General features: G+C 43.1%; 1 protein-coding gene across 1 annotated transcript in view; it reads left to right on the plus strand.

Moving 5' to 3' along the window:
• The window catches only part of ADAMTS12 (ADAM metallopeptidase with thrombospondin type 1 motif 12), a 329,397-nt gene that overhangs the window by 256,611 nt on the left and 49,161 nt on the right, over positions 1-23,625 (plus strand). Inside the window, exons 15-18 of the mRNA XM_049648220.1 lie at positions 2,582-2,826; positions 4,472-4,610; positions 11,798-11,924; positions 20,440-20,650. Coding sequence (XP_049504177.1) covers positions 2,582-2,826; positions 4,472-4,610; positions 11,798-11,924; positions 20,440-20,650 — 722 coding nt within the window. The remainder of the gene's footprint in view (positions 1-2,581; positions 2,827-4,471; positions 4,611-11,797; positions 11,925-20,439; positions 20,651-23,625) is intronic.

A 23,625-nucleotide genomic window follows, 5' to 3' on the forward strand; every position in this document is an offset into this window, starting at 1 on the left:
ACTCAGGAATATTCTCTTTCTACCAACCACATTTTCTTATTAAAAACAATATATTAAGAATTGGTTAGCAAACCCTGGGTATAGGTGTATGTACTTTCTACCTAGGTGTGTGATGTGGATACATTTCTTCTTTGTGTGGGAACCCGGGTTTCTCATTTGATAAACAGAAAGGTTTATAGCCATTCATTTCCATTTAAATGTCCATTAGTAGCAGATTGGTTAAACAAATGGGTTTATGTCATTTTTGCAGTTGTTGAAATGCTCAAAAAATATGGAAAGATATGTAAGGTATATTAAATTTAAAAAGCAATAGTTGGAATAGTTCACATAGTATGATCCCACTTGTTTAAAAAATTATGTGTATATGTGCTTATACATGCAAAGAAAGATTTTGGAAGATAACCCAGGAAACTTATTCACTGTAATTGTCCTTGAGACATAGGACTGGGGGTGAAGGGAAATTGAACATTTTACTTTTCATTTTATATTCTTCTCAAGTATGGGCTTTTTTGTCATGTGCAAAGGAGTCTGGTAGAGATATTGTGGTTCTTTCTAACTCCAAGTTACCATAATTTTATCCTTTGGCCTTCCCCCAGATATTCTTTTGCAAAATACGTGGTAGAAATGTGCATTACTTTTGCTCATGGCTAAATCGATCTCAGTTTACATCTTCTGTGAACTGCCTGTAGACTGTTTAGAAGCAGCACTTAGATTCACTGGAAGCTTTTATTTTAAATCTGATGTACCTCCCCTTTGAAGTTTGCAGAATCTGGATGACAAATATTTCTAAATTTGGATTTTTTTTTCTTAAGTGGAAGATAAAAAAGCAAACTCCGGGTTTTTTTCCCTTTAGTTCCCCTTGGGTTTTTTTTTTTTGGGGGGGGGGAGGGATTGTTTTGCTGTTTGTCTGTAAACAAAGGAGATAAGGTGATTGTCCTGCTATGTAATGCCAGTTGAGCTTTCTGCATGAGTTCTGCTCTGAGAAGGCAGGCAATATCCCAAGTCAGAAAGTGGCTGTGGGATGCAACACTCCAAAGGCATTTCAGAAAATTGCAATAGCCTCACTTACATGTGATAAATATGTTCCTAGAGCTACTTGTAAATTTGTAGTTTTAATCAGCTGTTTCAGGCAAGTATTGTGAGGGTCAAACGGAATTTAATAAGGTGCTACAAGACCTGCATTTTGGTCTTGCTGGATGGTAGCTGTCAGTTTGAAAAATGGGGCTGAGGTTGTGGCCTGAGCTTCTAAGCAAATTGTTCCTGCTGGCTTCCTAGGATTTTAGCTCCCAAGACCCCCTGCTACTTCAACATTGTTGGAGGGGGAGCAGTCAAGGTACTTTCAGGTGACAGAGATGCAGGTTTCCTTGGGGTCAAAAAACCTAGTGCATGTTCAGTGGAAAATGGCCAGGATGATCAGGGTCTTAAGACCAAATTTTGCATGGAAAGAAAGGTTAAAGGAACAAGAAAGAATGTTTCGCTTAGAAAAGAGAAAAATGAATATCAGAGCCGCCAGCAATGTCAGACATCATCTATTCAATCCCCTTTATTGTGCAGATGACATTCAAGGAAGTTAAATAAGTGCATGAAAGTCATAAAACACATTCGTGGTGATGCAGAAGCTAGGACTCAAGTGTTCTGACTCCCCTGCCCCCACACATTTGCATGCCATCCCCAAAGTTCATGTTCTTTCCATTCTATCCCACTGATGGTTCTTAAGAAACACAAACAGGATAAATGCATAAAGTGCTTAGCATGGAGTCTGCCAAAGAGGGGAAACCATTATGTGTTAATTCCTTTTCTCCCCAGTATGTCCCCTGCCATGACTACCAGTATACAAGGATAAGACTGTAGCTAGAATTGATCATCATCTTTAAATGAATGCCTTCTGTGTTCTTTCAGGTTGGAGTAGAGCACATGAGAGTAGAACATAAATTCATATTTCAGCATAACAAAAAAAAATAAGAAAAAAACCCCTTTCTAATGAATAGAATTGTCCAGCAATATAAAAAGCTGTACTCAGAGCTGAGTTTCTCATCACAAGTTGTATTCAAGAGCACCAGGTGGCAAATCAATCCATGATTTCTCCTGGGATTCTATTAATGAATTTAAGCTATGATTAGATTACTTCTAAGAGTCTGTCTTTAACTTGGAGGCAATGAGGATGAATAAGCAGAAGGATGTATCCAATGTAATGTTGAAAAAGATTAATCTGATAGCAGCAACAAATGGGGGAGCAGAAATGCTGATGGGAAGCTAGTTAGGGGCTGTAAATATTTGAACTGTCAACTTAAAATTACAGAAATGTCAATGCTGGGTCAACCACAAATGCTTCATAGTCCAATCTGCATTTATTTCACCTCTTCTCATAAAACTGTGTATATACTGAGTCATAGAGCCCCTGGAAATTCTACTCCTGGCCAAGCTCTTTAAAATTCCCCATGACTAGTGTATCCACTAATCCCAATGACCACCCAAAAGGAAGGCAAGGGCACTAAGTCATGGAGATGAATGATGGATCGGAAGCAGATTGTGTTCAGCTAAGCTACTGTGCCTTTTCCGTTATTGTATCTTCTCTCCTTAGGTTATGTTGACATTGGACTGATTCCAAAAGGAGCAAGGGACATAAGGGTAATGGAGGTTGAAGGAGCTGGAAACTTTTTGGCCATCAGGAGTGAAGACCCCAAAAAATATTACCTCAATGGAGGATTTATTATCCAGTGGAATGGAAACTACAAGCTGGCAGGGACCATCTTCCAATATGACAGGAAAGGAGACCTGGAGAAACTGATGGCCACAGGTCCTACCAATGAGTCAGTGTGGATCCAGGTAATGCAGAGGGGAAGGCAGCTGATGATATGTACATTAGTTAGGACATTTATGATGTTCTTTTCCAAGGTATTTGCTAGGGGACATTAATTAAAAATACTTAAAATTTTTAGCAAGGAGCAGGGAGGGAAGCAAGATGTTATTTGTGCTGTTAATCCTTTATTGCCTAGAAATTTCTGAAGTCCCCATAATGAAATGATGGGGTCCCTAAAATCCTCTAACGGGAGTTTTGAGTTCAGTTTCCACTATGGTTGACCTAAGCTGTTTATTTGCAGGTGTTTCTCAGGTATAAAAAAAGATGCTGTCAATCTATGTCAGTGTGGCATGAGTTTCCAAGTAGCTTTCCAGCAATGGTGATAGACTGACATGGTTTTTTCATATGTTATCATGTGCTTGTCCTCAGACAAGATGTTTGACTTTGTGAAACTCTTGGGGGAGAATGGAGTTAGAATGTAGTATGTCTCCTTGAAGGCACAAGTGAGTGTTGTGAGAGTTGAATAAGTAAATTGTCTTTCGTGTTGGCGAGGAACTATAGAAAAGGAGTGGACTATATCAGTAGAGACAAGGCAAGTTGGGGATTACAGATGGCCCAAGAGAAAGTCAGATATAACCATATTCAGAAGTTAGGAGGTAATTGCAGAGCCAGAGATCAGAGCACTCATAAAAGCTGGAGGTCAAGGCTTGACAGCTATGATTCATAAATGTCTTGAGACCTGAAATCTTACCTGCCTACATGGCAAAGGATTTACATACGGGAACCCCAATCCCAGGAGCAACCAATCCACCAATTTTAAATATGTGGTAAGTAGAGTACCTGCAGGAGAGGGAAGTGAGGGGGGGGGTCCCAAGAATGGTATGCCTTGCCTAAAGCCCATAACCATTTTTATTGCAGAACTATATGCTTTAAAGGAATTAACTCACCTGAGAGCTAGAGAATAGCATCATAAGACAACAGCAACAACAATAAAAATTAATGTTTATTGAATGCTAACTACATATGAGGCACTATTCTATTCATATCTTTTTTTTTAAGATTTTATTTTTAATCTGTACACCCAACGTGGGTCTTGAATTTACAACCTGAGATCAAGAGTTGCACGCTCTCCCGACTGAGCCTACCCAACGCCCTGTATTCTACTCATATCCAGTTATGTTACATTTATTTACTTATTCGACTCTCACAACATCCCTATTAGTCATGCTATTATTATCCTCACTTTGTAAATAGGTGAAACTAAGGCACAAAGATATTAAGTAACTTACCTGTAATCACAAAGTTATTAAGTACACAAGGGTGCAAGGTGACCTACCAGTCTATTGTTGGAAAAGACACTATCCCCATTCCCTCAGAGAAATTTCCATAAGATTAAATCTCCATGGGAATTCAGCCAAGAAATAATCAAGTGGAGATTAGATAGAGATAGATAAAGGTATAGATGTAGGTAGATATACATATAGATATAGATATAGATAGATGTGTAGGTGGAAGTAGAGGTGGAGATATATTCATTTATTGGCGTTTGCTCCAATGCATGTCTTCATAATTACTTTAAGATGATGGACATTCTGTAGCGTTTGTTATTATAGCACTGTGTTTTGTAATATAAAGTCACGACAGTGATGTCAACCCTCTATTGCCTTTTAGCTTCTGTTCCAGGTGACTAACCCTGGCATCAAATATGAGTATACAATCCGGAAAGATGGCCTTGACAATGACGTGGAAAAACTGGTGTACTTCTGGCAGTATGGCCACTGGACAGAGTGCAGCGTAACATGTGGGACAGGTGAGAGACAGCTGCTGTGTCTCTGAATCCGTGTCAGCTTCACATTGGGCCACGGAGGCAGTCTGAGCCAGTGGTTCATACTCTGCCTATAGGTCTGCAGGGTTCCACAAACATGGCCCGGGGCCTCTCTGAGAGTGAATATGCTGGCCATGGTCTAAAGAGAGAGGCAGTTTTTCTTGTATCAGCTTTATATACTGTTGTTCATGAAAGAGTTTGTTTGAAAAAAAGGTTACATGTCTTATTTTGTTTTGTTTTCAGAATTATTGAGATAAAAGTGACACATCATAACATTGTATAAATTTAAATTGTACCGGATGATTTGATACACGTACATATTGTGAAACGTTTACCACGATAAGGTCAGCCAACATATCCATCACTCCACAAAGTTACCTTTTTGTGTATGTGGTGAGAACATTTAATATCTGCTCTTTTGGCAACTTTCAGGCATACAATACAGTATTACATGTGTTTTGCTTTTTTAATGTTTATTTATTGATATTTGAGAGAGAGTGAATGAGTGCGTGCACAAGCTGGAGAGGGTCAGAGAGAGAGGGAGAGGGAGAGAATCCCAAGCAGGCTCCACACTGTTAGCTCAGAGCCCGATGCGGGGCTCCATCCCACGAACCATGAGATCATGACCTGAGCCGAAATCAAGAGTTGGGTGCCCCAGTATTACATGTGTTTTAAAAAGCAAAACAGAAAGGCTTAAAAGCCTGGTTGAGGACCTGAAGTTCACAAAAGTCAAACACCCTGCGGGGCACCTGGGTGGCTCAGTCAGTTAAGGGTTCTAGTCTTGATTTTGGCTCAGGTCATGATCTCATGACTTATGAGATCGAGCCCCAAATCGGGCACCACACTGAGCCTTCTTGGGATTCTCTCTCTCCCTCTCTCTCTGTCCCTCCCCTACTGTACACTCTCTCTCTCTCAAAATAAATAAATGAACATTTAAACAACAACAACAGCAACAAAAGTCGAATACCCGGCTCAGAGGCATACTGTAAATGATGGGCAAATCCAAACCATAACAGGCTCTCCTGATTCCAACCTAGTGTTCTTTTTTCTGTCTCCAATTTACCACGTATTCCTATCTACTAGGAGAGTAGTTTCCTCTCATAAAATTGAGCATTGGAGAGATTCCTTGCTGTCAAGTATATCAGGATGGAATAAGTTCTGCTACCATAAGAAATCACAATCTCAGGACTTCAACACAGGGAAGGTTTATTTCTAACCCATTGTAAGTCTGATGCAGATTGGGTGGCCCAGCTTCATCTTGCAACTAAGACATCTGATATGTGTGGCTTCCAGCATGCCCCACAGCAAACAGAAATGGAAGAGGCAGACTGGCTCTTATTAAGGGCCACGGCCTGGTGGTGACACAGATCATTTCTATTCACCTTTCATTTCATTGGTTGGCCTTAGTCCTCTGAGTACAAGCTGGAAACTGTGAACAAGTGCACGGACATTTGTAGGGCATCCACTCTCTTGGCTGAAGGCTGGGTGAACTTCTCTAAGGTCTGGGGCGAGGGGGCGGGGAAGGGTATGTCAGGTACTTGGGGCTCTTCACTCATTTGGGGGGCTTTAATAGTAGTCCCGTATGAGGCCTCTGCCTCTCTTTTTTGGATCATGTCCAAGTCTGTTCTGGAACTTCCTGCCTTTAGCTTGTAACTACTGCCTTTAAAACTAGGGCAGCAATAAGGGGAAGTGCCAAATTCAGCGAGGTAGCCAAGAGAATGGAAGTGAAGGAGTGAATGGCCAGAAGAACACAGTCACCTACTCTGTGGGCCTCTCTCTTATATACTCTGTCTCGTCACCATTCCTTCACTCACTCCTCCCTGTACCTGTGCCCCCTGCCCCAGGAAGCAGTCCTGGAAAGGGGTCCAGCAATGGACATTGAGTCACGCATTGTCAACCTAATTGACGATTCTTGTATTTCCAACTTCTCTCTTCCCCTCCTTCAGTACAGAAACCAAGGGTTAACGTTTAGAAATCGTAGGGATCATGTTCATTTCAAAATGTGTGCTGTTTTGAAAATCCTAGTCCTCTGGAAATCCATTAGGTCAAAGCTGTGATTTGTGGCAGCAGCCGTAAGTGGGGTTGGTGTCATACTGCTATCCCCAGTGCTACCCCTGGCATTTCCAGATGTCCTGCCCCACTGCCCAGGGGGCTGGGCTTGCCGAGAAGCAAAAGCAACATAAACAAAAAATAAGTTGGTGAAAAATATTTCCTTGAGGAGCAGTTGTGAGGAAAATGAGGTCATGGGGACTATAGATACAAATACTTTTTCGAGTTCTCATCCCCATTTTTCTCTTCTTTAGGTGAAGTACAGGTTTAAGCTTTAAGCTGAAATCCTTTGTCCCCGGACACCAAGGAGTGAAAACTCAGCCAGTCCAGGCTGGGCAGGGGCCCCTCCACAAAACAGGAGAGCACCCACCTGCCCCTCTTTTCTGTTTCAACATGGGATGAATTCTTTGCATTATTACACATGCAATATTTCAGAGCATAGGAATACAAGATAAATGACTGATTGTGCTGTGTTCGTAAAGATGAGATGCATCCTCTTGGCTAGGAAATGAGATTCCCTTACCAAATGTGCATCAGGAACTTGGTTCTGATACAGCCTGATCCTTCAGCAACACCTCGGCCTGCTTGGGCAAATGTCAAACCTTAACAGGAACTATGAGGAAGCTGCCAGTGTCCATGTGCTCACCTGAATCTCAGTCACACTGCCTATTTGAGCAACAGTGAGCTCTTATTCTGGCAGAGAAGAAAGGCAACATATCTACTCTCATGCTGTCAGACACAGAGGGTGAAATGCTAATATTCCCGTAGGACACACATTGCTAAATATAAAGATGGAAGACCGCCTGAAACACTGAATCAGTCAACTGTGTATTTTTAGTTGCTTTGAGCTAAAACGTTCTATACTATAAAAGTAGGTTAAAAATATTATTGAAAAATTAGAAATAGAAAAAGTCACCACCCTGACACAAAGCATTTTTCTACTTTTCTTTTTTGCCTTTCTTTTTTTTTTTTAAGTTTTCTTAACATTTATTTATTATTGACAGACAGAAAGAGACAGAACATAAGCAGGGGAGGGATAGAGGAGGGGGAGACACAGACTCCGAAGCAGGCTTCAGGCTCTGAGCTGTCAGCACAGAGCCCGAGGCGGGGCTCGAACTCACAAACTGCAAGATCATAACCTGAGCCAAAGTTGGACACCCAAATGACTGAGCCACCCAGGCGCCCCTTTTTTGTCTTTCAATATGCTTTTTTCTAGTTATAGATGTATATAGTTGTGTGCATATGGATGTGTTTATGTACGTATACACATGCTTTCACTTAATGCCATTAACATGGGTACCTTTCCATGTGTTACTCAGTCTTCGTAGCTGTCATTTTTTGGATACATTATGTTTCACTGGCAAGACAAAGCAAAATGTCTTTTAGCCAATTTCTTATTGATCATCATATTCTGATGATTTCATTAGTGTTAATTTGTAGATGGAATTTCTGGGCTCATAGAGCATAAATATTGGGGCTTCTGGGTGGCTCACTTGGTCGAGCATCCAACTTCGCTTCAGGTCATGATCTCACGGTTCGTGAGTTCGAGCCCCATGTCAGGCTCTGTGCTGACAGCTCAGAGCCTGGAGCCTGCTTTGGATTCTGTGTCTCCCTCTCTCTCTGCCCCTTCCTGACTCACACTCTGTCTCTGTCTCTGTCTCTCTCTCAAAAATAAATAAACATTAAAAAAAGGAGCATAAATATTATGGCAATGTTAAGAAACTTATTACCAAATTGATTCCCATAGTAAAAGAGTTTGCAAACAGGTAGTAGCAATTATTTTATTTTATTTTATTTTATTTTATTTTATTTGTCTTGTTTTGTTTTGTTTTTATTATTATTGTATTATTTTAGCTTTACACTTTTTCACTGGGAAGCATTATAAATCTCCTAGCAAAATGGAGAATGTAACAGCAAACTCTTGCATGCCAGACACTCAGTTTTCTCAGATCTTACCATTACTCATGCTTATTTCAATCTTCATTTTTAAAGAAAAGAAATTGCACAAATGCACATGATAAGCACTCCCTGACTCCTCTCCCTTTCCTTTTTCCCCAGAGTTAACCAGGGTCATGTAACCAGTATTTGTTATTATCATGCATTCGTTAAATACTCTTATTATACATGTGAATACTCATCCACATTAAAAAATATTGTTTCTCGGGCATTTAAGCTTATAAATAGTGTCATACTCTGTGTATCGTTCTCTATCTTGTTTTACTCAGTATTGTGCTTTTGAGATAAGTCCACACTAATGAAAGTAGCTTTTTGTACATTCACCTGAAGGTCTGCGTACCGTCCCACTGTGTGAATATACAATTATTTCTGCATTACACTATTCTGCAGTCAGTTATAAACATTTTTGTAGTGCCGTAATGAACACCTTTCCTTAATAGCACTAAAGCTCAAAGTAATCATGTACATTTAAGATATGTCCACATATCCTTGATAAAGCATGAGTATTACAAATAGGGACACACATTCCACTCTGACCCTGATGTGTGACTATAGGCTGATATCTAGATGACAATTCACTTCTTTGGAAAATCAGAATCAGATACTTCTTTGACCCCTTTAAAATTGCATTCGTCTTGGTACTAATCCATCTGACTTCGTCCACTGTAATTGTCAGGTAGGGTCAACCGAGTGAAGATACTGGTCTCTAACAATATCTGGAAGACTTTTGTAATATTTAGGACCATAAAAATAACAGAAACGTTGAGATGGATTTAAGCATTTACTGTGGAACGAGGCTTATATAGTTCATCGTATGCATAAACACATAGTATTTATAAGATAAACAACAAGTGACATATAGTGATACATACACCATTAATTTCAATGGAGGAACTCTGACACATCATTATTAATTTTGCCCTACGCGCCCCACAGTATCTGCCCAGCCAGTATATGTTCATCACCACGCTGATCCACCAGACCAACCAGGCAATAGGGATTTTATGTTATGTTTTGTGTCCTTCTGCTACTGCTGGAGTCAGGAGCACGGAGCAATTTTTGCTATTCCTGCACAGAAACCAGCCTTTTGGGAGGATGTTTCCAACCTCTGAGAGTCACCTGACAGTTTCCTTTTAGGTTGTGACATTAAGAATTTGCCAAACCACCCAAAGTTTCAATGAAACTTCTAAGCATCTAAGCTTTTCTTTTTTCTGCTCTATAACTGCAGGTACATGTCAGTGTTTCTGGCGTCCACCATTTCAGTCTCTATCCACTCACATTGTCCAAGACTTCTCTACAGGTGTTTGTGTCTTTCCAAACAATGACTCATTCCTTGTGTCACGGAAGTTCCTTTTGTAATGTTGCTTCCAGCTGTTGACAGTGTTTTATTTCTAGGACAAAAGAAGAATAAGACAGTCTTAATCAGTTGAGAAAGCCTGAGTGTTTGAAAGGTTACTTATCTTCTTCAAAAGAAAAAAAATACTGTTTTAGTCAACAACAAAATACTGTCGATTCATTTAAAAGGATTCACTTACTGTATGACAACTCCCTCTGACATTTTTAAATGATGAGATGTGATCACTGACATCTGAGTATGAAAGCCAGGTGGCAGATGGCAGGAGAACGGGCTCCAGTTTGGGTCCTGCCTGCTATGTGTTTGTGGGGAAGTCCCTCCGTGTGCTAACGTGAGAAGGTGACCAGCTTATCGGTGTACTCGTGGCCTTTCTGATTCAAGAATTCTGTACACCAGCAAGCCCACTCAAGGCCTGGATGCCCTGAGAGTTCAGGGCACCAACCTGTGTGCACGCTGATGGCTCTGTCCCCTGGTGGGCAGGGGAGGGTGGGGGGAGAAGGTGGGTGGGGTCCCAGTCTTCAGTCTTCTACCCCAGTATTTCACATCCAGCATTGAAGTGTTAGCCCCCTCAAGAGACATGATGACTCCCTTCTCACTCTCCCTCCACCTCTCAATCCGTGACATGCTGGCCACTCCCCTCACTTCTCTTGGTAATGATGTCTTAGCAAAAGCTGTGTCCCTTTCCTCTGTCAGCCTGTGGGACTTCACTGTGCCTCCATTTCATCTTTCACATACGAATAATGGTAGTGTTGACCTCACTGGATTGTTGTGAGGTTTGGGTTTCTGTCTACCAAAATAGATAATAAGTAATACATTTTACATATTATATATTTGTATATGTACATATATGTTTGTTTATTTGTACACACACACATACAGTTCTGAACAGCACCTGAGACAAGGCAAGTGCTACATGTGTTCACTATTATTATTTATCCAAAGCTAAACCCAGCCTACAGGTGTTCTTGGTCTGCCTACAGAACGTGCCACCCCTCGTGTGCTTTTCTTTTTTTTTTTTTTTTTTTAATTTTTTTTTTAACGTTTATTTTTGAGACGGAGAGAGACAGAGCATGAACAGGGGAGGGGCAGAGAGAGACGGAGATGCAGAATCTGAAACAGGCTCCAGGCTCTGAGCTGTCAGCACAGAGCCTGACGCGGGGCTCGAACTCACGGACCGCGAGATCACGACCTGAGCCGAAGCCGGACACTTAACCAACCAAGCCACCCAGGCGCCCCCCCCGCCCCCTGCCGTGTGCTTTTCTTACTCACATTACCGACCTGGTCTCCGAAGGCAGCAGTATTATTAGTCCCTGTTCTCAAAGCTTCTACTTTAGAAACATGACCCCTCAAACTTTACAACATTCTTTTGAATTTTATTCCTGTCTTTCAGAGTTTACTAATAATATAAACATCCCTACCCGCTTTGTCCCTTTATTAAGCTAATAGCAATTGTGTTATAATACCTGGTGACAATATCTGCTTTCGTTATTTAAGTCTCACTTTTTTTTTATTTGGAATATATGTATTGGTCTTGTCTCCACAGTTACATTATAATCTGTATATGAGATTGTGTGTTAATCTACCTATATTATCTGTAGTCCTTCTCAAGCAAGATATCTTCCACCCACTGTGAGCTGTAGCATGAGTGAAGTAGAGACTCCATTCCCTATCCATACTTTGAAAGCCAGACACCTTATGGACAACTTTCCCATCAGTGATAAGCATGGTCACTTGACATGACCAGGGGCCTCCCTGACACTAGGTATGTGGGCTCGGGATTTAACACGTGTGAACCTTTCTGCCCTGCCCCCAGGTATCCGCCGCCAGACTGCCCATTGTGTGAAGAAGGGCCACGGGATGGTGAAAGCTACCTTTTGTGACCCAGAAACACAGCCCAACGGGAGACAGAAGAAGTGCTATGAAAAGGACTGTCCACCCAGGTAACCACTGATAAAAGAGCTCTGTGTGTCTGATGTAACAGTAATCCAATGCTCAGTGATAAAGGAGGTTGGGAAGCTTTGTCATTAGAATAAATACAGAAAAACTTTTACAGGTGTCTGTGGCTATGCTGTTGGAGCCTGTGGCAACCTGTGAGTGAGGACATCTTCTCCCCATAGAGCAGTATTTCTTACAAAGATGTGTTCTGTGTTTTTTAATTTGGTAAGACTAAGTCTCAGAGTATTGTTGAAGAGAATGTTCTATGGATCCCCCAAAGTTCTTCAGATAACAGGTGTGGCTCTTCTAAGAGCACTGGACCGGTGCAACAGTAGCCTTCACCTTCAGATCACTGGGCCCACCTGCACTTACGGCTGCCTGGAAGGGTGGTCTTCAGAGCAGGCTCTCTTAATCTCAGCACCGTTGACATTTGGGGCCAGATAACTCTTTGTTGCAGGGCTGTCCTGCACGCCCTATGATGTGTAGTGACACCCCTGGCCTGTACCTGCTTAGATTTTAGTAGCAACCTCCCCCCTTCCTCCAGGTTGTCACGACCAAAAACATCTCCAAACATTGCTAAGTGTCTTGTCAAGGGCAAAAGCACCCTTGGTTGAGAAGCAGCATTATAGAGGTATTCATTTCCTGCTCACCATATTGGTTCTAGATATTGGAGTCCCAGAAGGTGGCTGTAATGTAGGGGCTTATGTTAAAGGCGGGGGGGGGGGGGCGGGTGGGGAGCCAAGGAGAAGGAGAATGGAGAGAGTAAGAGAGAGGGGAGGGACAGAGAAGAAAGGAAGTGAAGGAAGAAGGAAAGAATGAATTCTGGAGAGTGTCTTCATTTTCTAGTGACCACAAACAGGGGTATATTTAGGTTGCCAATCTCATCAGGCATTCATTCCAATCCTAAGAAGACACACTAAGTTTAGTCAAACAGGAGGGGACTCGTTGGTATCATAAATCAAATAGGTGACGAACCGAACTCTAAAGAAGAGCTAGAAGAATGTGATAAATGTTGAAGAACTGTGTAAAAAGAAGAGTCTAGGCAAGTCAGTGAAGGCAAGCAATATCTGTCTCTAGTGGGGGCAGACAGGCTGGCCCCAGAGGCCAGAGTCAGCGGGTTTATTCTCTGTCCAGCTCTGTGGGCTCTGGTGGAGAAGGAGTGGGCTGTGAGGCCGGGAGCCAGATCCTGCCGTGCGGCAACAGGACAGAGGCACTGCCTCACCTCACCTTGGTCACCTCGCCTTGGTCACCTCACCTAGCTGCAGCTCTGGCCAGCACTAGGTTTCGTCTGCAGCTGTACTTTCTATAATTTCTTCTCAGGGAAGAGTGAGCCAGAAAAGCAAAGGTCACGTCTGGGGGCTGGTCACTAGCCCACAGCTCTGCAGGGCTCACGTGCTTCCTCACCCCCAGTCCCCTGCAAAGTTGATGACCCTGTACCAGTAAATTCCTGTTGTGCTCATTAGACAGCAGCCATGATACATGTGCCTGCGTGCCCGGGGTTCTGTCCTTGCTTTTCAAAGCCACTTGCTCTGGTGGGTTAGATATCCTCTTAAAACGATAGATGGTTATTTCCTGGCTCTAATTTTGTCCCTGGGGTTCAGGTTCTCCTTTTTATTGTGTTACATAGTCTCCCTTGGCCTTACGATTGCCAATGAATAGTTGTTAAGCTCCTGTTACTTCCCATAAGAGATACTGTGGTGATTATAGCCATGTAAGAGTTACCATTTATTGAGCACTGAGATATTGTGATACAATAAAGGATATATATTTGGTATCTGATAAAAAAAAAATGCCTCTGATAAAATCCAATAGTCATCATGATTTTAAAACTAAAAGCTCTGGGGGCGCCCAGGTGGTTCAGTTGGTTAAGCACCTGACTTTGGCTCAGGTCATGATCTCACAGTTCCTGGGTTCGAGCCCCAAGTTGGATTCTGTGCTGACAGCTCAGAGGCTGGAACCTGTTTCAGATGTGTGTCTTCTTCTCTCCCTGCCCCTCACCCACTTACACTCTGACACCCTCTCTCAAAAATAAATAAACATTTAAAAAAATTAAAAACAAACAAACGAACAAAAAAACCCTAACTGGAGGAGTATGGAGAGCTTCCTGGCAGCTGAATACATGGAGGTGCTGGGAGGGTGGTGTGCCCCAAGGGGGTTATAGAAGCTCTGCCACCTTTCCCCTGCACCTTGCCCCATGAATCTCTTCCATCTGGCTGTCCCTGAGTTGTATCCTTTTATAATAATCCAGTAATCTAGTAAGCAAAATGTTTTCTTGAGTTCTGTGAGCCACTCTAGCAAAGTATCCAACCCTTGGCTGGGATTGTGGGAACCCTTGGTTCATGGCCAGCTGGTGAGAAGCACAGGTGACAACCTGGACCTGAAGGGAAGGCAATAGGGGCTGTGCTGGGCAGCCCAGCCCCTAACCTGCCCAGTCTGCACCAACCCCAACAGTTAGGGCCAGAATTGCTTGGTATGGAAAACCCACACATTTGTTGAAACAGAAGTAACTTGGGGCACCTGGTGGCTCAGTCAGCTAAGTGACTTCGGCTGAGGTCATGATCTTATGGTTCGTGGGTTCAAGGCCCGTGTTAAGCTCTGTGCTGACAGCTCAGACCCTGGAGCCTGCTTCGGTTTCTGTGTCTCCCTCTCTCTCTGCCCCTCCCTCACTCATGCTCTGTCTCTCAGAAGTAAATAAACATTCAAGAAGAAGGAGAAGAAGAAGAAGAAGAAGAAGAAGAAGAAGAAGAAGAAGAAACAGAAGTAATGTGAGAGCAGAGTAGAAGAAAACAGTGGGATTTTTAAGTACCTACTTCACTTTTGATGATGTTTTAGAGATACCTCATATATTCTCTTTATTGTTCTCGACTACTGAGGAAAATAATTATTATCATGCCTATAGAGGAAGAACTGTTCCTTACCTCACTTAGGATCATGCAGCTAACTAGTAGACAGCAGAGGTTTGAACCCGGGGCTATCTATCTATAAGCCTGTGGTCTCCATTACATCCCCCAAAGAGGTGTGCACCTCTCCCCTATCCAGGCTGTGTCTAAAGCAAAGCAAGCATGCTGCTAGGTGTGGTGGGTTCCAAGGGATCTTCATGCAGACAGTCACCTGCTGAGGCCAAGGTAGAGCTGGGGACACAGGCTATGTACAGAAAAGCAACACAGTCAAAGAAGATTCTGGTATCAACTCTGTGTTTTAAAGCATACATCAATCTGTTCCGGATATCTTCTTGTTTTATTTTTTATTTTTTTTAATTCACATCCAAATTAGTTAGCATATAGTGCAACAATGATTTCAGGAGTAGGTTCCTTAGTGCCCCTTACCCATTTAGCCCATCCCCCCTCCCACAATCCCTCCTGTAACCCTCAGTTTGTTCTCCATATTTATGAGTCTCTTCTGTTTTGTCCCCTCCATGATTTTATATTATTTTTGTTTCCCTTCCCTTATGTTCATCTGTTTTTTCTCTTAAAGAAAGGTTTAATTTTTTTAATGTTGATTTGTTTTTGAGAGAAAGAGAGAGAGAGAGAGACAGCATGAACAGGGGAGGGGCAGAGAGAGAGGGAGACACAGAATCGAATACAGGCTCCAGGCTCCAAGCGGTCCGCACAGAGCCTGATGCAGGGCTCTAACTCATGAACTGCAAGCTCATGACCTGAGCCAAAGTCGGGCACTTAACTGACTGAGCCACCAGGCGCCCCTCTGTTCCGGACATCTTATTTACCTGTAGCTAAAGACTTGGCCTCACTCTTTTCAGAATTCACTTTCCATAAAGGTGGTTACCTTACCCACCTCCACACTTCAACTCTCAGAATTTCTAGTTGGAGGTAGCTTTACAACAAGATGCTACCAGTGCTAGAGGGAGAAGGATGTTGGGGCAAGAGTCGGGAGGCTGAAGGACTCTTCAGGAGGAGATGAGTTGACCCTTCAGCCCATGGACATGGGGAAGGAGCCTTGATAAAGGAATTCTTATGTGATACAAGCTGAGCTCTGTGAGCTTGAAGCTGACCCTTAGTGCGGTCTCGTGATAGGCTGAAAGGACATCCTGATCCCTGGAGCCTGCAAATGTTACCTCATTTGGAGCAAGGGTCTTTGCAGACATTATTAAGTGAAGGGGCTTGAAATGGGGATACTATCATCAGTTATCCATTTGGACCCTAAATGTCATTACAAGAGTCCTTATAGGAGAGAGGCAGAGGGGAATTTCACACACACACACACACACACACACACACACACACACACACAGAAGGTGATATGAAGATGGAACAGGGACAGATTTGGAGACAGTAACCTTAAAGACTGGAGGGATGGTCCACAAGCCAGGCAATGCCAGCAGCCACCACAAACCCAAAGAGGCAAAGAACTGATCTTCCATAGAGCCTCTGGAGGGAGCATGGTGCTGCTAATGCCTTCATTTCATCCCAGTAATACTGATTTTATAACTATAAGAGACCAGATTTGGCTTCTAGAACTATTAGAAACCAGGTTTTTTGGGGTGCCTGGGTGGCTCAGTTGTTTGAGCATCCGACTTCAGCTCAGGTCATGATCTCACACACAGTTCATGAGTTGCAGCCCCACATCGGGCTCTCTGCTGTCAGCATGGAGCCTGGAGCCTGCTTCAGATCCTCTGTCTCCCTCTCTGCCTCTCTCCCACTCATGCTCTCTCTCTCTCTCAAAAATAAATTAAAAAATTAAAAAAAAAACCCTAAAAATAAAGTAAAATAAAATTTTTTAAAAAGTAAAAAACAAACAAACAAACAAACAAACAGGTTTTTGTTGATTTGAGCCACCAAGTTCGTGGTAATTTGTCACAGCAGCTATGGGAAACTAATGCAGGTGACACAGAAGAGCAGAGATGCCCCAACCAAGTTATAGAAGCTCCAAAGCTTGGAAAAACCTGTGATTGGGGCTTCTTGGAATGTGTGGCAAAGGAGTTTTTGGAATGGCACAAATCTGTCACTTCCTAAGGAAGCTTGCAGCCAGGCAGGCTATATGAGATGCATATTCATTGGCAAGGCAAGCCTTTGTCAGGGCAAGACCAGCAGCCAGGCATCTGGACCCCTTGCCCATAGTCCCGCCTCCTGGCCACTGTCCCTGTGATTCTTGCCTTGCTTGGGGCTTTGTAGTTGACATCTCTTCATCTCTTAGTTCTAAAAGCAGCATTGCTAGAACAAGGTAAATGATACCTGGCTCCCCCTGGAAGGCTTCTTAAGCTGAGTGCACGGATGCAGCTTGTTGATTTGGAGAGAAATTTTGAAATGGACCAATTCCACAGCCCCCTCTCCTACCATCAGCAATGAAGCCCCGGTAGTTAGAAAGGAGATGCCGTGGCTGCAGGCAGGAGCTGGGTGCCAGACAGCCACTGTGCAGCATCTTCCGGGGCCCAGGTTTTCTCAGTGAGCTGGTGATCAGTTCCACGGCTCCACTCTGCCGGTCCACATCAGAGCACTTCAAGGGAGCAAGACAGCCCGTTCTATCTCCCAACTTGTGCTGTCATATAGGAAACAGAATTTCCTGCAATTGCCTCCAAACAATTTGAAGATTATTAAGAGGGAAGCATAAGGAATTTAACAAGTCTTTTTAAATCATTGTCAGTTGGTAGCATCTTTCGCTTTTTACACTCTGGAAAACAGTGTGCAGGTTCCTCAGAAAATTAAAAATAGACCTACCCTATGACCCAGCAGTAGCACTGCTAGGAATTTACCCAAGGGATACAGGAGTACTGATGCATAGGGGCACTTGTACCCCAATGTTTATAGCAGCAGTCTCAACAATAGCCAAATTGTGGAAAGAGTCTAAATGTCCATCAACTGACGAATGGATAAAGAAATTGTGGTTTATATACACAATGGAGTACTACGTGGCAATGAGAAAGAATGAAATATGGCCCTTTGTAGCAACGTGGATGGAACTGGAGAGTGTGATGCTAAGTGAAATAAGCCATACAAAGAAAGACGGATGCCATATGTTTTCACTCTTATGTGGATCCTGAGAAACTTAACAGAAACCCATGGGGGAGGGGAAGGAAAAAAAAAAAGAGGTTAGAGCGGGAGAGAGCCAAAGCATAAGAGACTTAAAAACTGAGAACAAACTGAGGGTTGATGGGGGGTGGGAGGGAGGGGAGGGTGGGTGATGGGCACTGAGGAGGGCACCTTTTGGGATGAGCACTGGGTGTTGTATAGAAACCAATTTGACAATAAATTTCATACATTGAAAAATAAAAAAAAAAAATAAAGCCTTCCACTGTGTTGTTACAGTGAGATTCACTATTAGAGCCCCAGTCCATAGGACTTTTACGTTGTAACCGGGACAGTAGAGTGACTCATGTAGGGGGACTAAAGAACAGTAGGAGACAGTGCATAATCAGTTCTCCAGTTGTGTGGGAAATGCCAGCAGTGTTCTGGTAGGATAAAGATCACTGGCAAAAACAGACCAAATCGGGTTAGGCTGTTGTTAATTCTGTGCTGACTAAACCAGAGAGGTTGTCTTTTCGGGGTAAATAAATGGGTTGGGCTTTTGTCTTGCTGAGTTTTTTGCATTACATTTTTCTTCTGACCAATCCCTCAGACCATCTCAACAGCCTCCTGTCACAGATTGCCTATAAATATAAAAAAAGTATTCTATTGTACATCTCCTAGGAAGGTGACATTATGGCAGACATCCAAAAAGTGAAATGGACAACAGAAAACAACTTGACACTGGCTCCTGAGCCCAGGGCCTGGAAGAGTCACACAATGATGGAGAAGGGGAAAAAAAGAGGGTTCCCTACCACTTTCAAAAGCTATTTCTAGGAGCGCCTGGCTGGCTCAGTCAGTTAGGCATCCGACTCTTGATTGTGGCTCTGGTGATGATCTCACAGTTTGTGAGTTTGAGCCCCAAATGGGGCTCTGTGCTGACAGTGGGGAGCCTGCTTGGGATTCTCCCTGTCCCTGTCTCTCTGCCCCTCGCCACTTGTGGTCTCTCTCTCTCAAAATATAAATAAATAAATAAATAAATAAATAAATAAATAAATAATAACTTTTTCTTAAAAAGCTCTTTCTGTGTTTCCATGGGTTCTACCTTCTAGAATCTTGAATAAATCATCCATGATAAGAGGTAGAGAAAGAGCTCACATCCTTGTTTTCCACAGAGAATCCAGAGTATTCATTAGCAAACACTTTTAGTTCTTTCAGTTGTCAAGAATAGCTAACAAGTAAGACATTATCTTAAGTTTCTTCTTTTTCTACTGCTTTCTGATCAAAGGGACCAGTGAAACTAGTAGTAGGTAGACTGCAGGAGATGGGAAAGAGGAAGGTAATGCCCCCAATTGATCATCTCCTAAATAATTGAAAATTAGTAATTGTTTTAGTACCTGCTTCACATTAGAGTAGAAAAATATTCAATTAGGAACCAGGGAACGAACCTAGATTCTATTGGATTCTTTTACTCGATAGTTGAGTGTCCAGCTCTTGATTTCGACTCAGGTCATGATCTCACAGTTCATGGGATAGAGCCTCACATCCCACAGCAAAGAGCCTGCTTTCTGCCCCTCTCTTTCTGCCCCTCTCCTTCTCTCTCTCTCTCTCAAAATAAATAGACTTAAAAAAATAACAACAAATAATAACAAATGATCAAGTTCTTATGTGTTAGGCTGTGTGCTATACACTATATATAAATTGATATTTTGTTTAATCTACAACACTCATATAAAGTCAGTATTGTTATACTCATTTCATAGATGAGGAAAGTAAGGCTCAAACTTGCTTGAAGTTGTACAACAGAAAACTAGACCTTAGTTTTATTTTTCTTTAATGTTTATTTATTTATTTATTTATTTATTTATTTATTTTTTAACGTTTATTCATTTTTGAGACAGAGAGAGACAGAGCATGAACGGGGGAGGGTCAGAGAGAGAGGGAGACACAGAATCTGAAACAGGCTCCAGGCTCTGAGTAGTCAGCACAGAGCCTGACGCGGGGCCCGAACCCACAGACCGCGAGATCATGACCTGAGCCGAAGTTGGACGCTTAACCGACTGAGCCACCCAGGCGCCCCAATGTTTATTTATTTTTAAGAGAGAGAGAGAGAGACAGAGGGCGAGTGGAAGCGGGGCAGAGAGAAAGGGAGACACAGAATCTGAAGTAAGCTCCAGGCTCTGAGCTGTCAGCACAGAACCTGATGCAGGGCTTGAACTCATGAACCATGAGATCATGACCTCAGCCAATGTCAGACGCTTAACCCACTGAGTGACCCAGGTGCCCCTAGACCTCAGTTTTCTTGACTGAAAAGAGAGAGGGCATATTGCTTTTCATTCAGAGACATTGTTATTTAGCATCTACTTATGCTGTATGCTCGACTGGACTTGAGGCGTGGTTGCACAAGCCAGCCATGGCCCTGACTACTCTAGGAGGCTGGAGTACCAGCGAGGACCACCCAGCTCTGTAACCTGTGCTTCTGCACATGGTTTCTGTTTCCAGTGGCTGGCTGTACACATATACTTTTGGTGATCTTCTCTCACATGTCCGTGTGTGTCTGCAGGTGGTGGGCCGGGGAGTGGGAAGCATGCTCAGCAACATGTGGGCCCCACGGAGAGAAGAAGCGAACAGTGCTGTGCGTCCAGACCATGGGCTCTGATGAGCAGGCTCTTCCAGCTAAAGACTGCCAGCACCTGCTGAAGCCCAAGACCCTCATTTCCTGCAACAGAGACATCTTGTGTCCATCGGACTGGACAGTAGGCAACTGGAGTGAGGTAAGCTTCATCCGTTCCCCACCCATTAACCAATCCAAAGCGACCCTAGAGAAAATTGCAGTCGCCAGTGTCTATCACCTCTGGCCTGTTTCCTGCATTTCCCACTGCCTCGTATCCTGTCTTGCTTATTTTTCATTCTTACTGGGTCTTCTCACTTGTCCAGTGATCAGATACCAGTCAGGGATGAGCTGAATCCCACTTACACAGACTCACAACAGCTAATTTTTTTTTTTTAATTTTTTTAAGTTTATTCATTTTTGAGAGACAGAGAGACAGAGCATGAGCGGGGGAGGGGCGGAGGGAGAGAGAGACACAGAATCCGAAGCAGGCTCCAGGCTCTGAGCTGACAGCACAGAGCCCGATGCGGGGCTCGAACTCAGAAACTGCGAGATCATGACCTGAGCCGAAGTCGGACGCTTAACCACTGAGCCACCCAGGTGCCCCTCACAACAGCTAATTTGTACATTGTCAGGATTTTTGCTATTGTCCCGTCGTCAAACCACTGGTAGCAAATCAGGGCTCTCCCACCCACCCCAAGAGCTGGTTTGTTAAACGCTTACATTTATGTTTCACTGGAACTATTGTAGTTAACTAAAACCGGAGATGTGCTACTCAAATGGTAGAATGATAGGCAGTATACTTGACACTTGAAAAAGCCCCTCACATCATCCGTCTATTCAGCATCGGTCAAGGCCAGACCTGACCAAGAGTTGGCACATCTACTGTTATTAGCCATATAAATTCAAATAAGTGTTGTTGCATTTCCCCAAATTAATCTGATCTAATTCTCTGAGTGCAGTTAGAAATCAGTGGGCTAGAAGGTTAAGAAGAACTCCCAAGCTTCATTTGCCTTTAGGTCACCTGGAACCTGGTAGTGTCACAACTCATACTCCTACAGTCTGTCGTCGAAGTAGAGACTTTTTGTTCTCCAAGGGTCCTGGAGTCTCCAGGGGCCTTGCTCTGCTTCCCTATACATGTTTCCGTTCAATGACCTAAGGAATGACAAAAAATATATGATTTTGTAAACCAACAGTCCAGACTTTAAGGACAGATGAGTTTCCTTGGAAGGCCCATGTTTTCCATAATAATGCTACTATTGACCAGAATATCATAGGAACTCCTCTTAGGACTCACCTTCAGAGAAACAAAAAATACTGGATTTCGGAGAATGCAGGAAGTACTATCTGTACTCATAAAGGTACTATGAAATAGTATCTAAAGAAGAATTTGAAAATTTGTATAAGCAAAGGTTCCATCTCTGAAGCTGGCCCTTTGAAAGCAAAAAACAATCATTTGAATAGAGCCACTCTGATAACCTTAGTTCCAGAACTTTATTTCATTACCTCATGGTCACAGTTCAGGTTTATTTAGCTTCTAATTCTGTGCAGAATACTGTCTTGGGCATTGAAGTGAAAACAAAAGGAAAATGGCGAGCACGGTCCCTATGTTGTAAGAACTTCCTATCAAATGGGAGAGATAGGACCCAAAAAAGAAAAAAAAGAAGAAAGAAAGAGGAAAGAAATATGAAGGGATCCATGCAAAGAAAACATACCTGCAAACTAATAGAGTACTATTAATGTGTGCACATATCAGCATTAGTCCACAGCCAGCCTGGATTGCTGTAAATTACAGTGTTGTCCAAATAAGGCTGAACGAGGTATTGTGACTGGCCCATTAAATCTGTTTACCAGGAATGTTTTGGCTGCATCATCTGAAGCAGTCAATATTTCCTGTCATGTAGAATTTACTAATTGCCAGATCCTTCATGCTTTTTTTAAAGGACTACAATTATATATTTGGCTGAGGAGTTCTTCATATTATGCTCCTATTTGTGGGGAACAAAATGATGTGCCTTAGCTGGGGAACAGGGGACCAAAAAGTTGGCACGACCTGACAAGTACTCATGTCTGTTGTTGCAAATACAGGCCATTGCATAGTGTATTGCCAGCAGACACAGAGTTCAGTCTCTAGCTTCCTCTTGATAGAGCTGAGCAGAAAGGCTGAGACCCTGCATTTACAGGATGTTGTCATGAGAGGTGCTTTTAGCTAAATCAGCATCAAAATATCCATCCAGTGGGTCTTCTTTTCTTCCCTCGGCTCTCTTACTAATGCCTGCACACTTCAGCCCTGTAATGAGCTTTGCCAGAATATGATGAAATGTCTTTGTCTTTGATGTTCTAACTAAGCCCAGATACATTTATAAGAGAAATGATACAGTGCTGTCTTCTTGCTACTGTAGTATTTATGGTCCGGATCTTGTCTTGAGACTGACATAAATTGATGCAGGGCAGTGCTCCAGCACAGTTCATTTGGTCTGAACCGGGCTGTTTGGGTCACCCTGTATGAGTTGGAAGCTAGGAGGTAACTGGGCCAAAGATCTAAGAACTGTGAAGCTCCTGGACTCTGCAGGAGCAGGGTCGTCCTCCCTGGGCTGAGTTCCCTTCCCTGTCAAGGCACTTCTGCCAACCCAAGCAATGAGAGAGGGTGGGCTCAGCTGTGTCCCAGCATACTCATCCCTGACCCAGCAGGGATCAGAAGGAGGACCTAGCGACAGCTGGCAGGGGGAAGGGGAGGGGAGCATTCTGCCCCTATGACCAGCCCCTCCCTCTCTAAGCTCATGCCCTGAACACTGACTCCTACCCTGATCTCAGATTTCACCAAGAATCTTATTCTGTTTTTACCCAACCTACTTTCTGGGCATGCAGGGTAAAGAAAGGGGTCTTGGTTTATCATAAAGCATCAGAGTTTCTGTGGCTCCCATTTTTATTAGGTCTATCACTTCAGTGACAGGCCTTGTGAGAGAAAGCCAGTCTAGTGGTGAAGGGCATGCACAGTCTCTAGAGCTTGGGGCCCTGGGCTCCAATCCTGGCTCTGCTACTAACTAGATGTGTGACTTGAATCTCTTTGTGATTACCTTTAGTTTTCTGTAGTGTGTTTTCTCCATCCATGAAATGGGGATAACAGCAGTACTTAGA

The sequence above is a fragment of the Panthera uncia genome (genome assembly GCF_023721935.1).
Source record: "Panthera uncia isolate 11264 chromosome A1 unlocalized genomic scaffold, Puncia_PCG_1.0 HiC_scaffold_17, whole genome shotgun sequence".
NCBI classification, from domain to species: domain Eukaryota; kingdom Metazoa; phylum Chordata; class Mammalia; order Carnivora; family Felidae; genus Panthera; species Panthera uncia.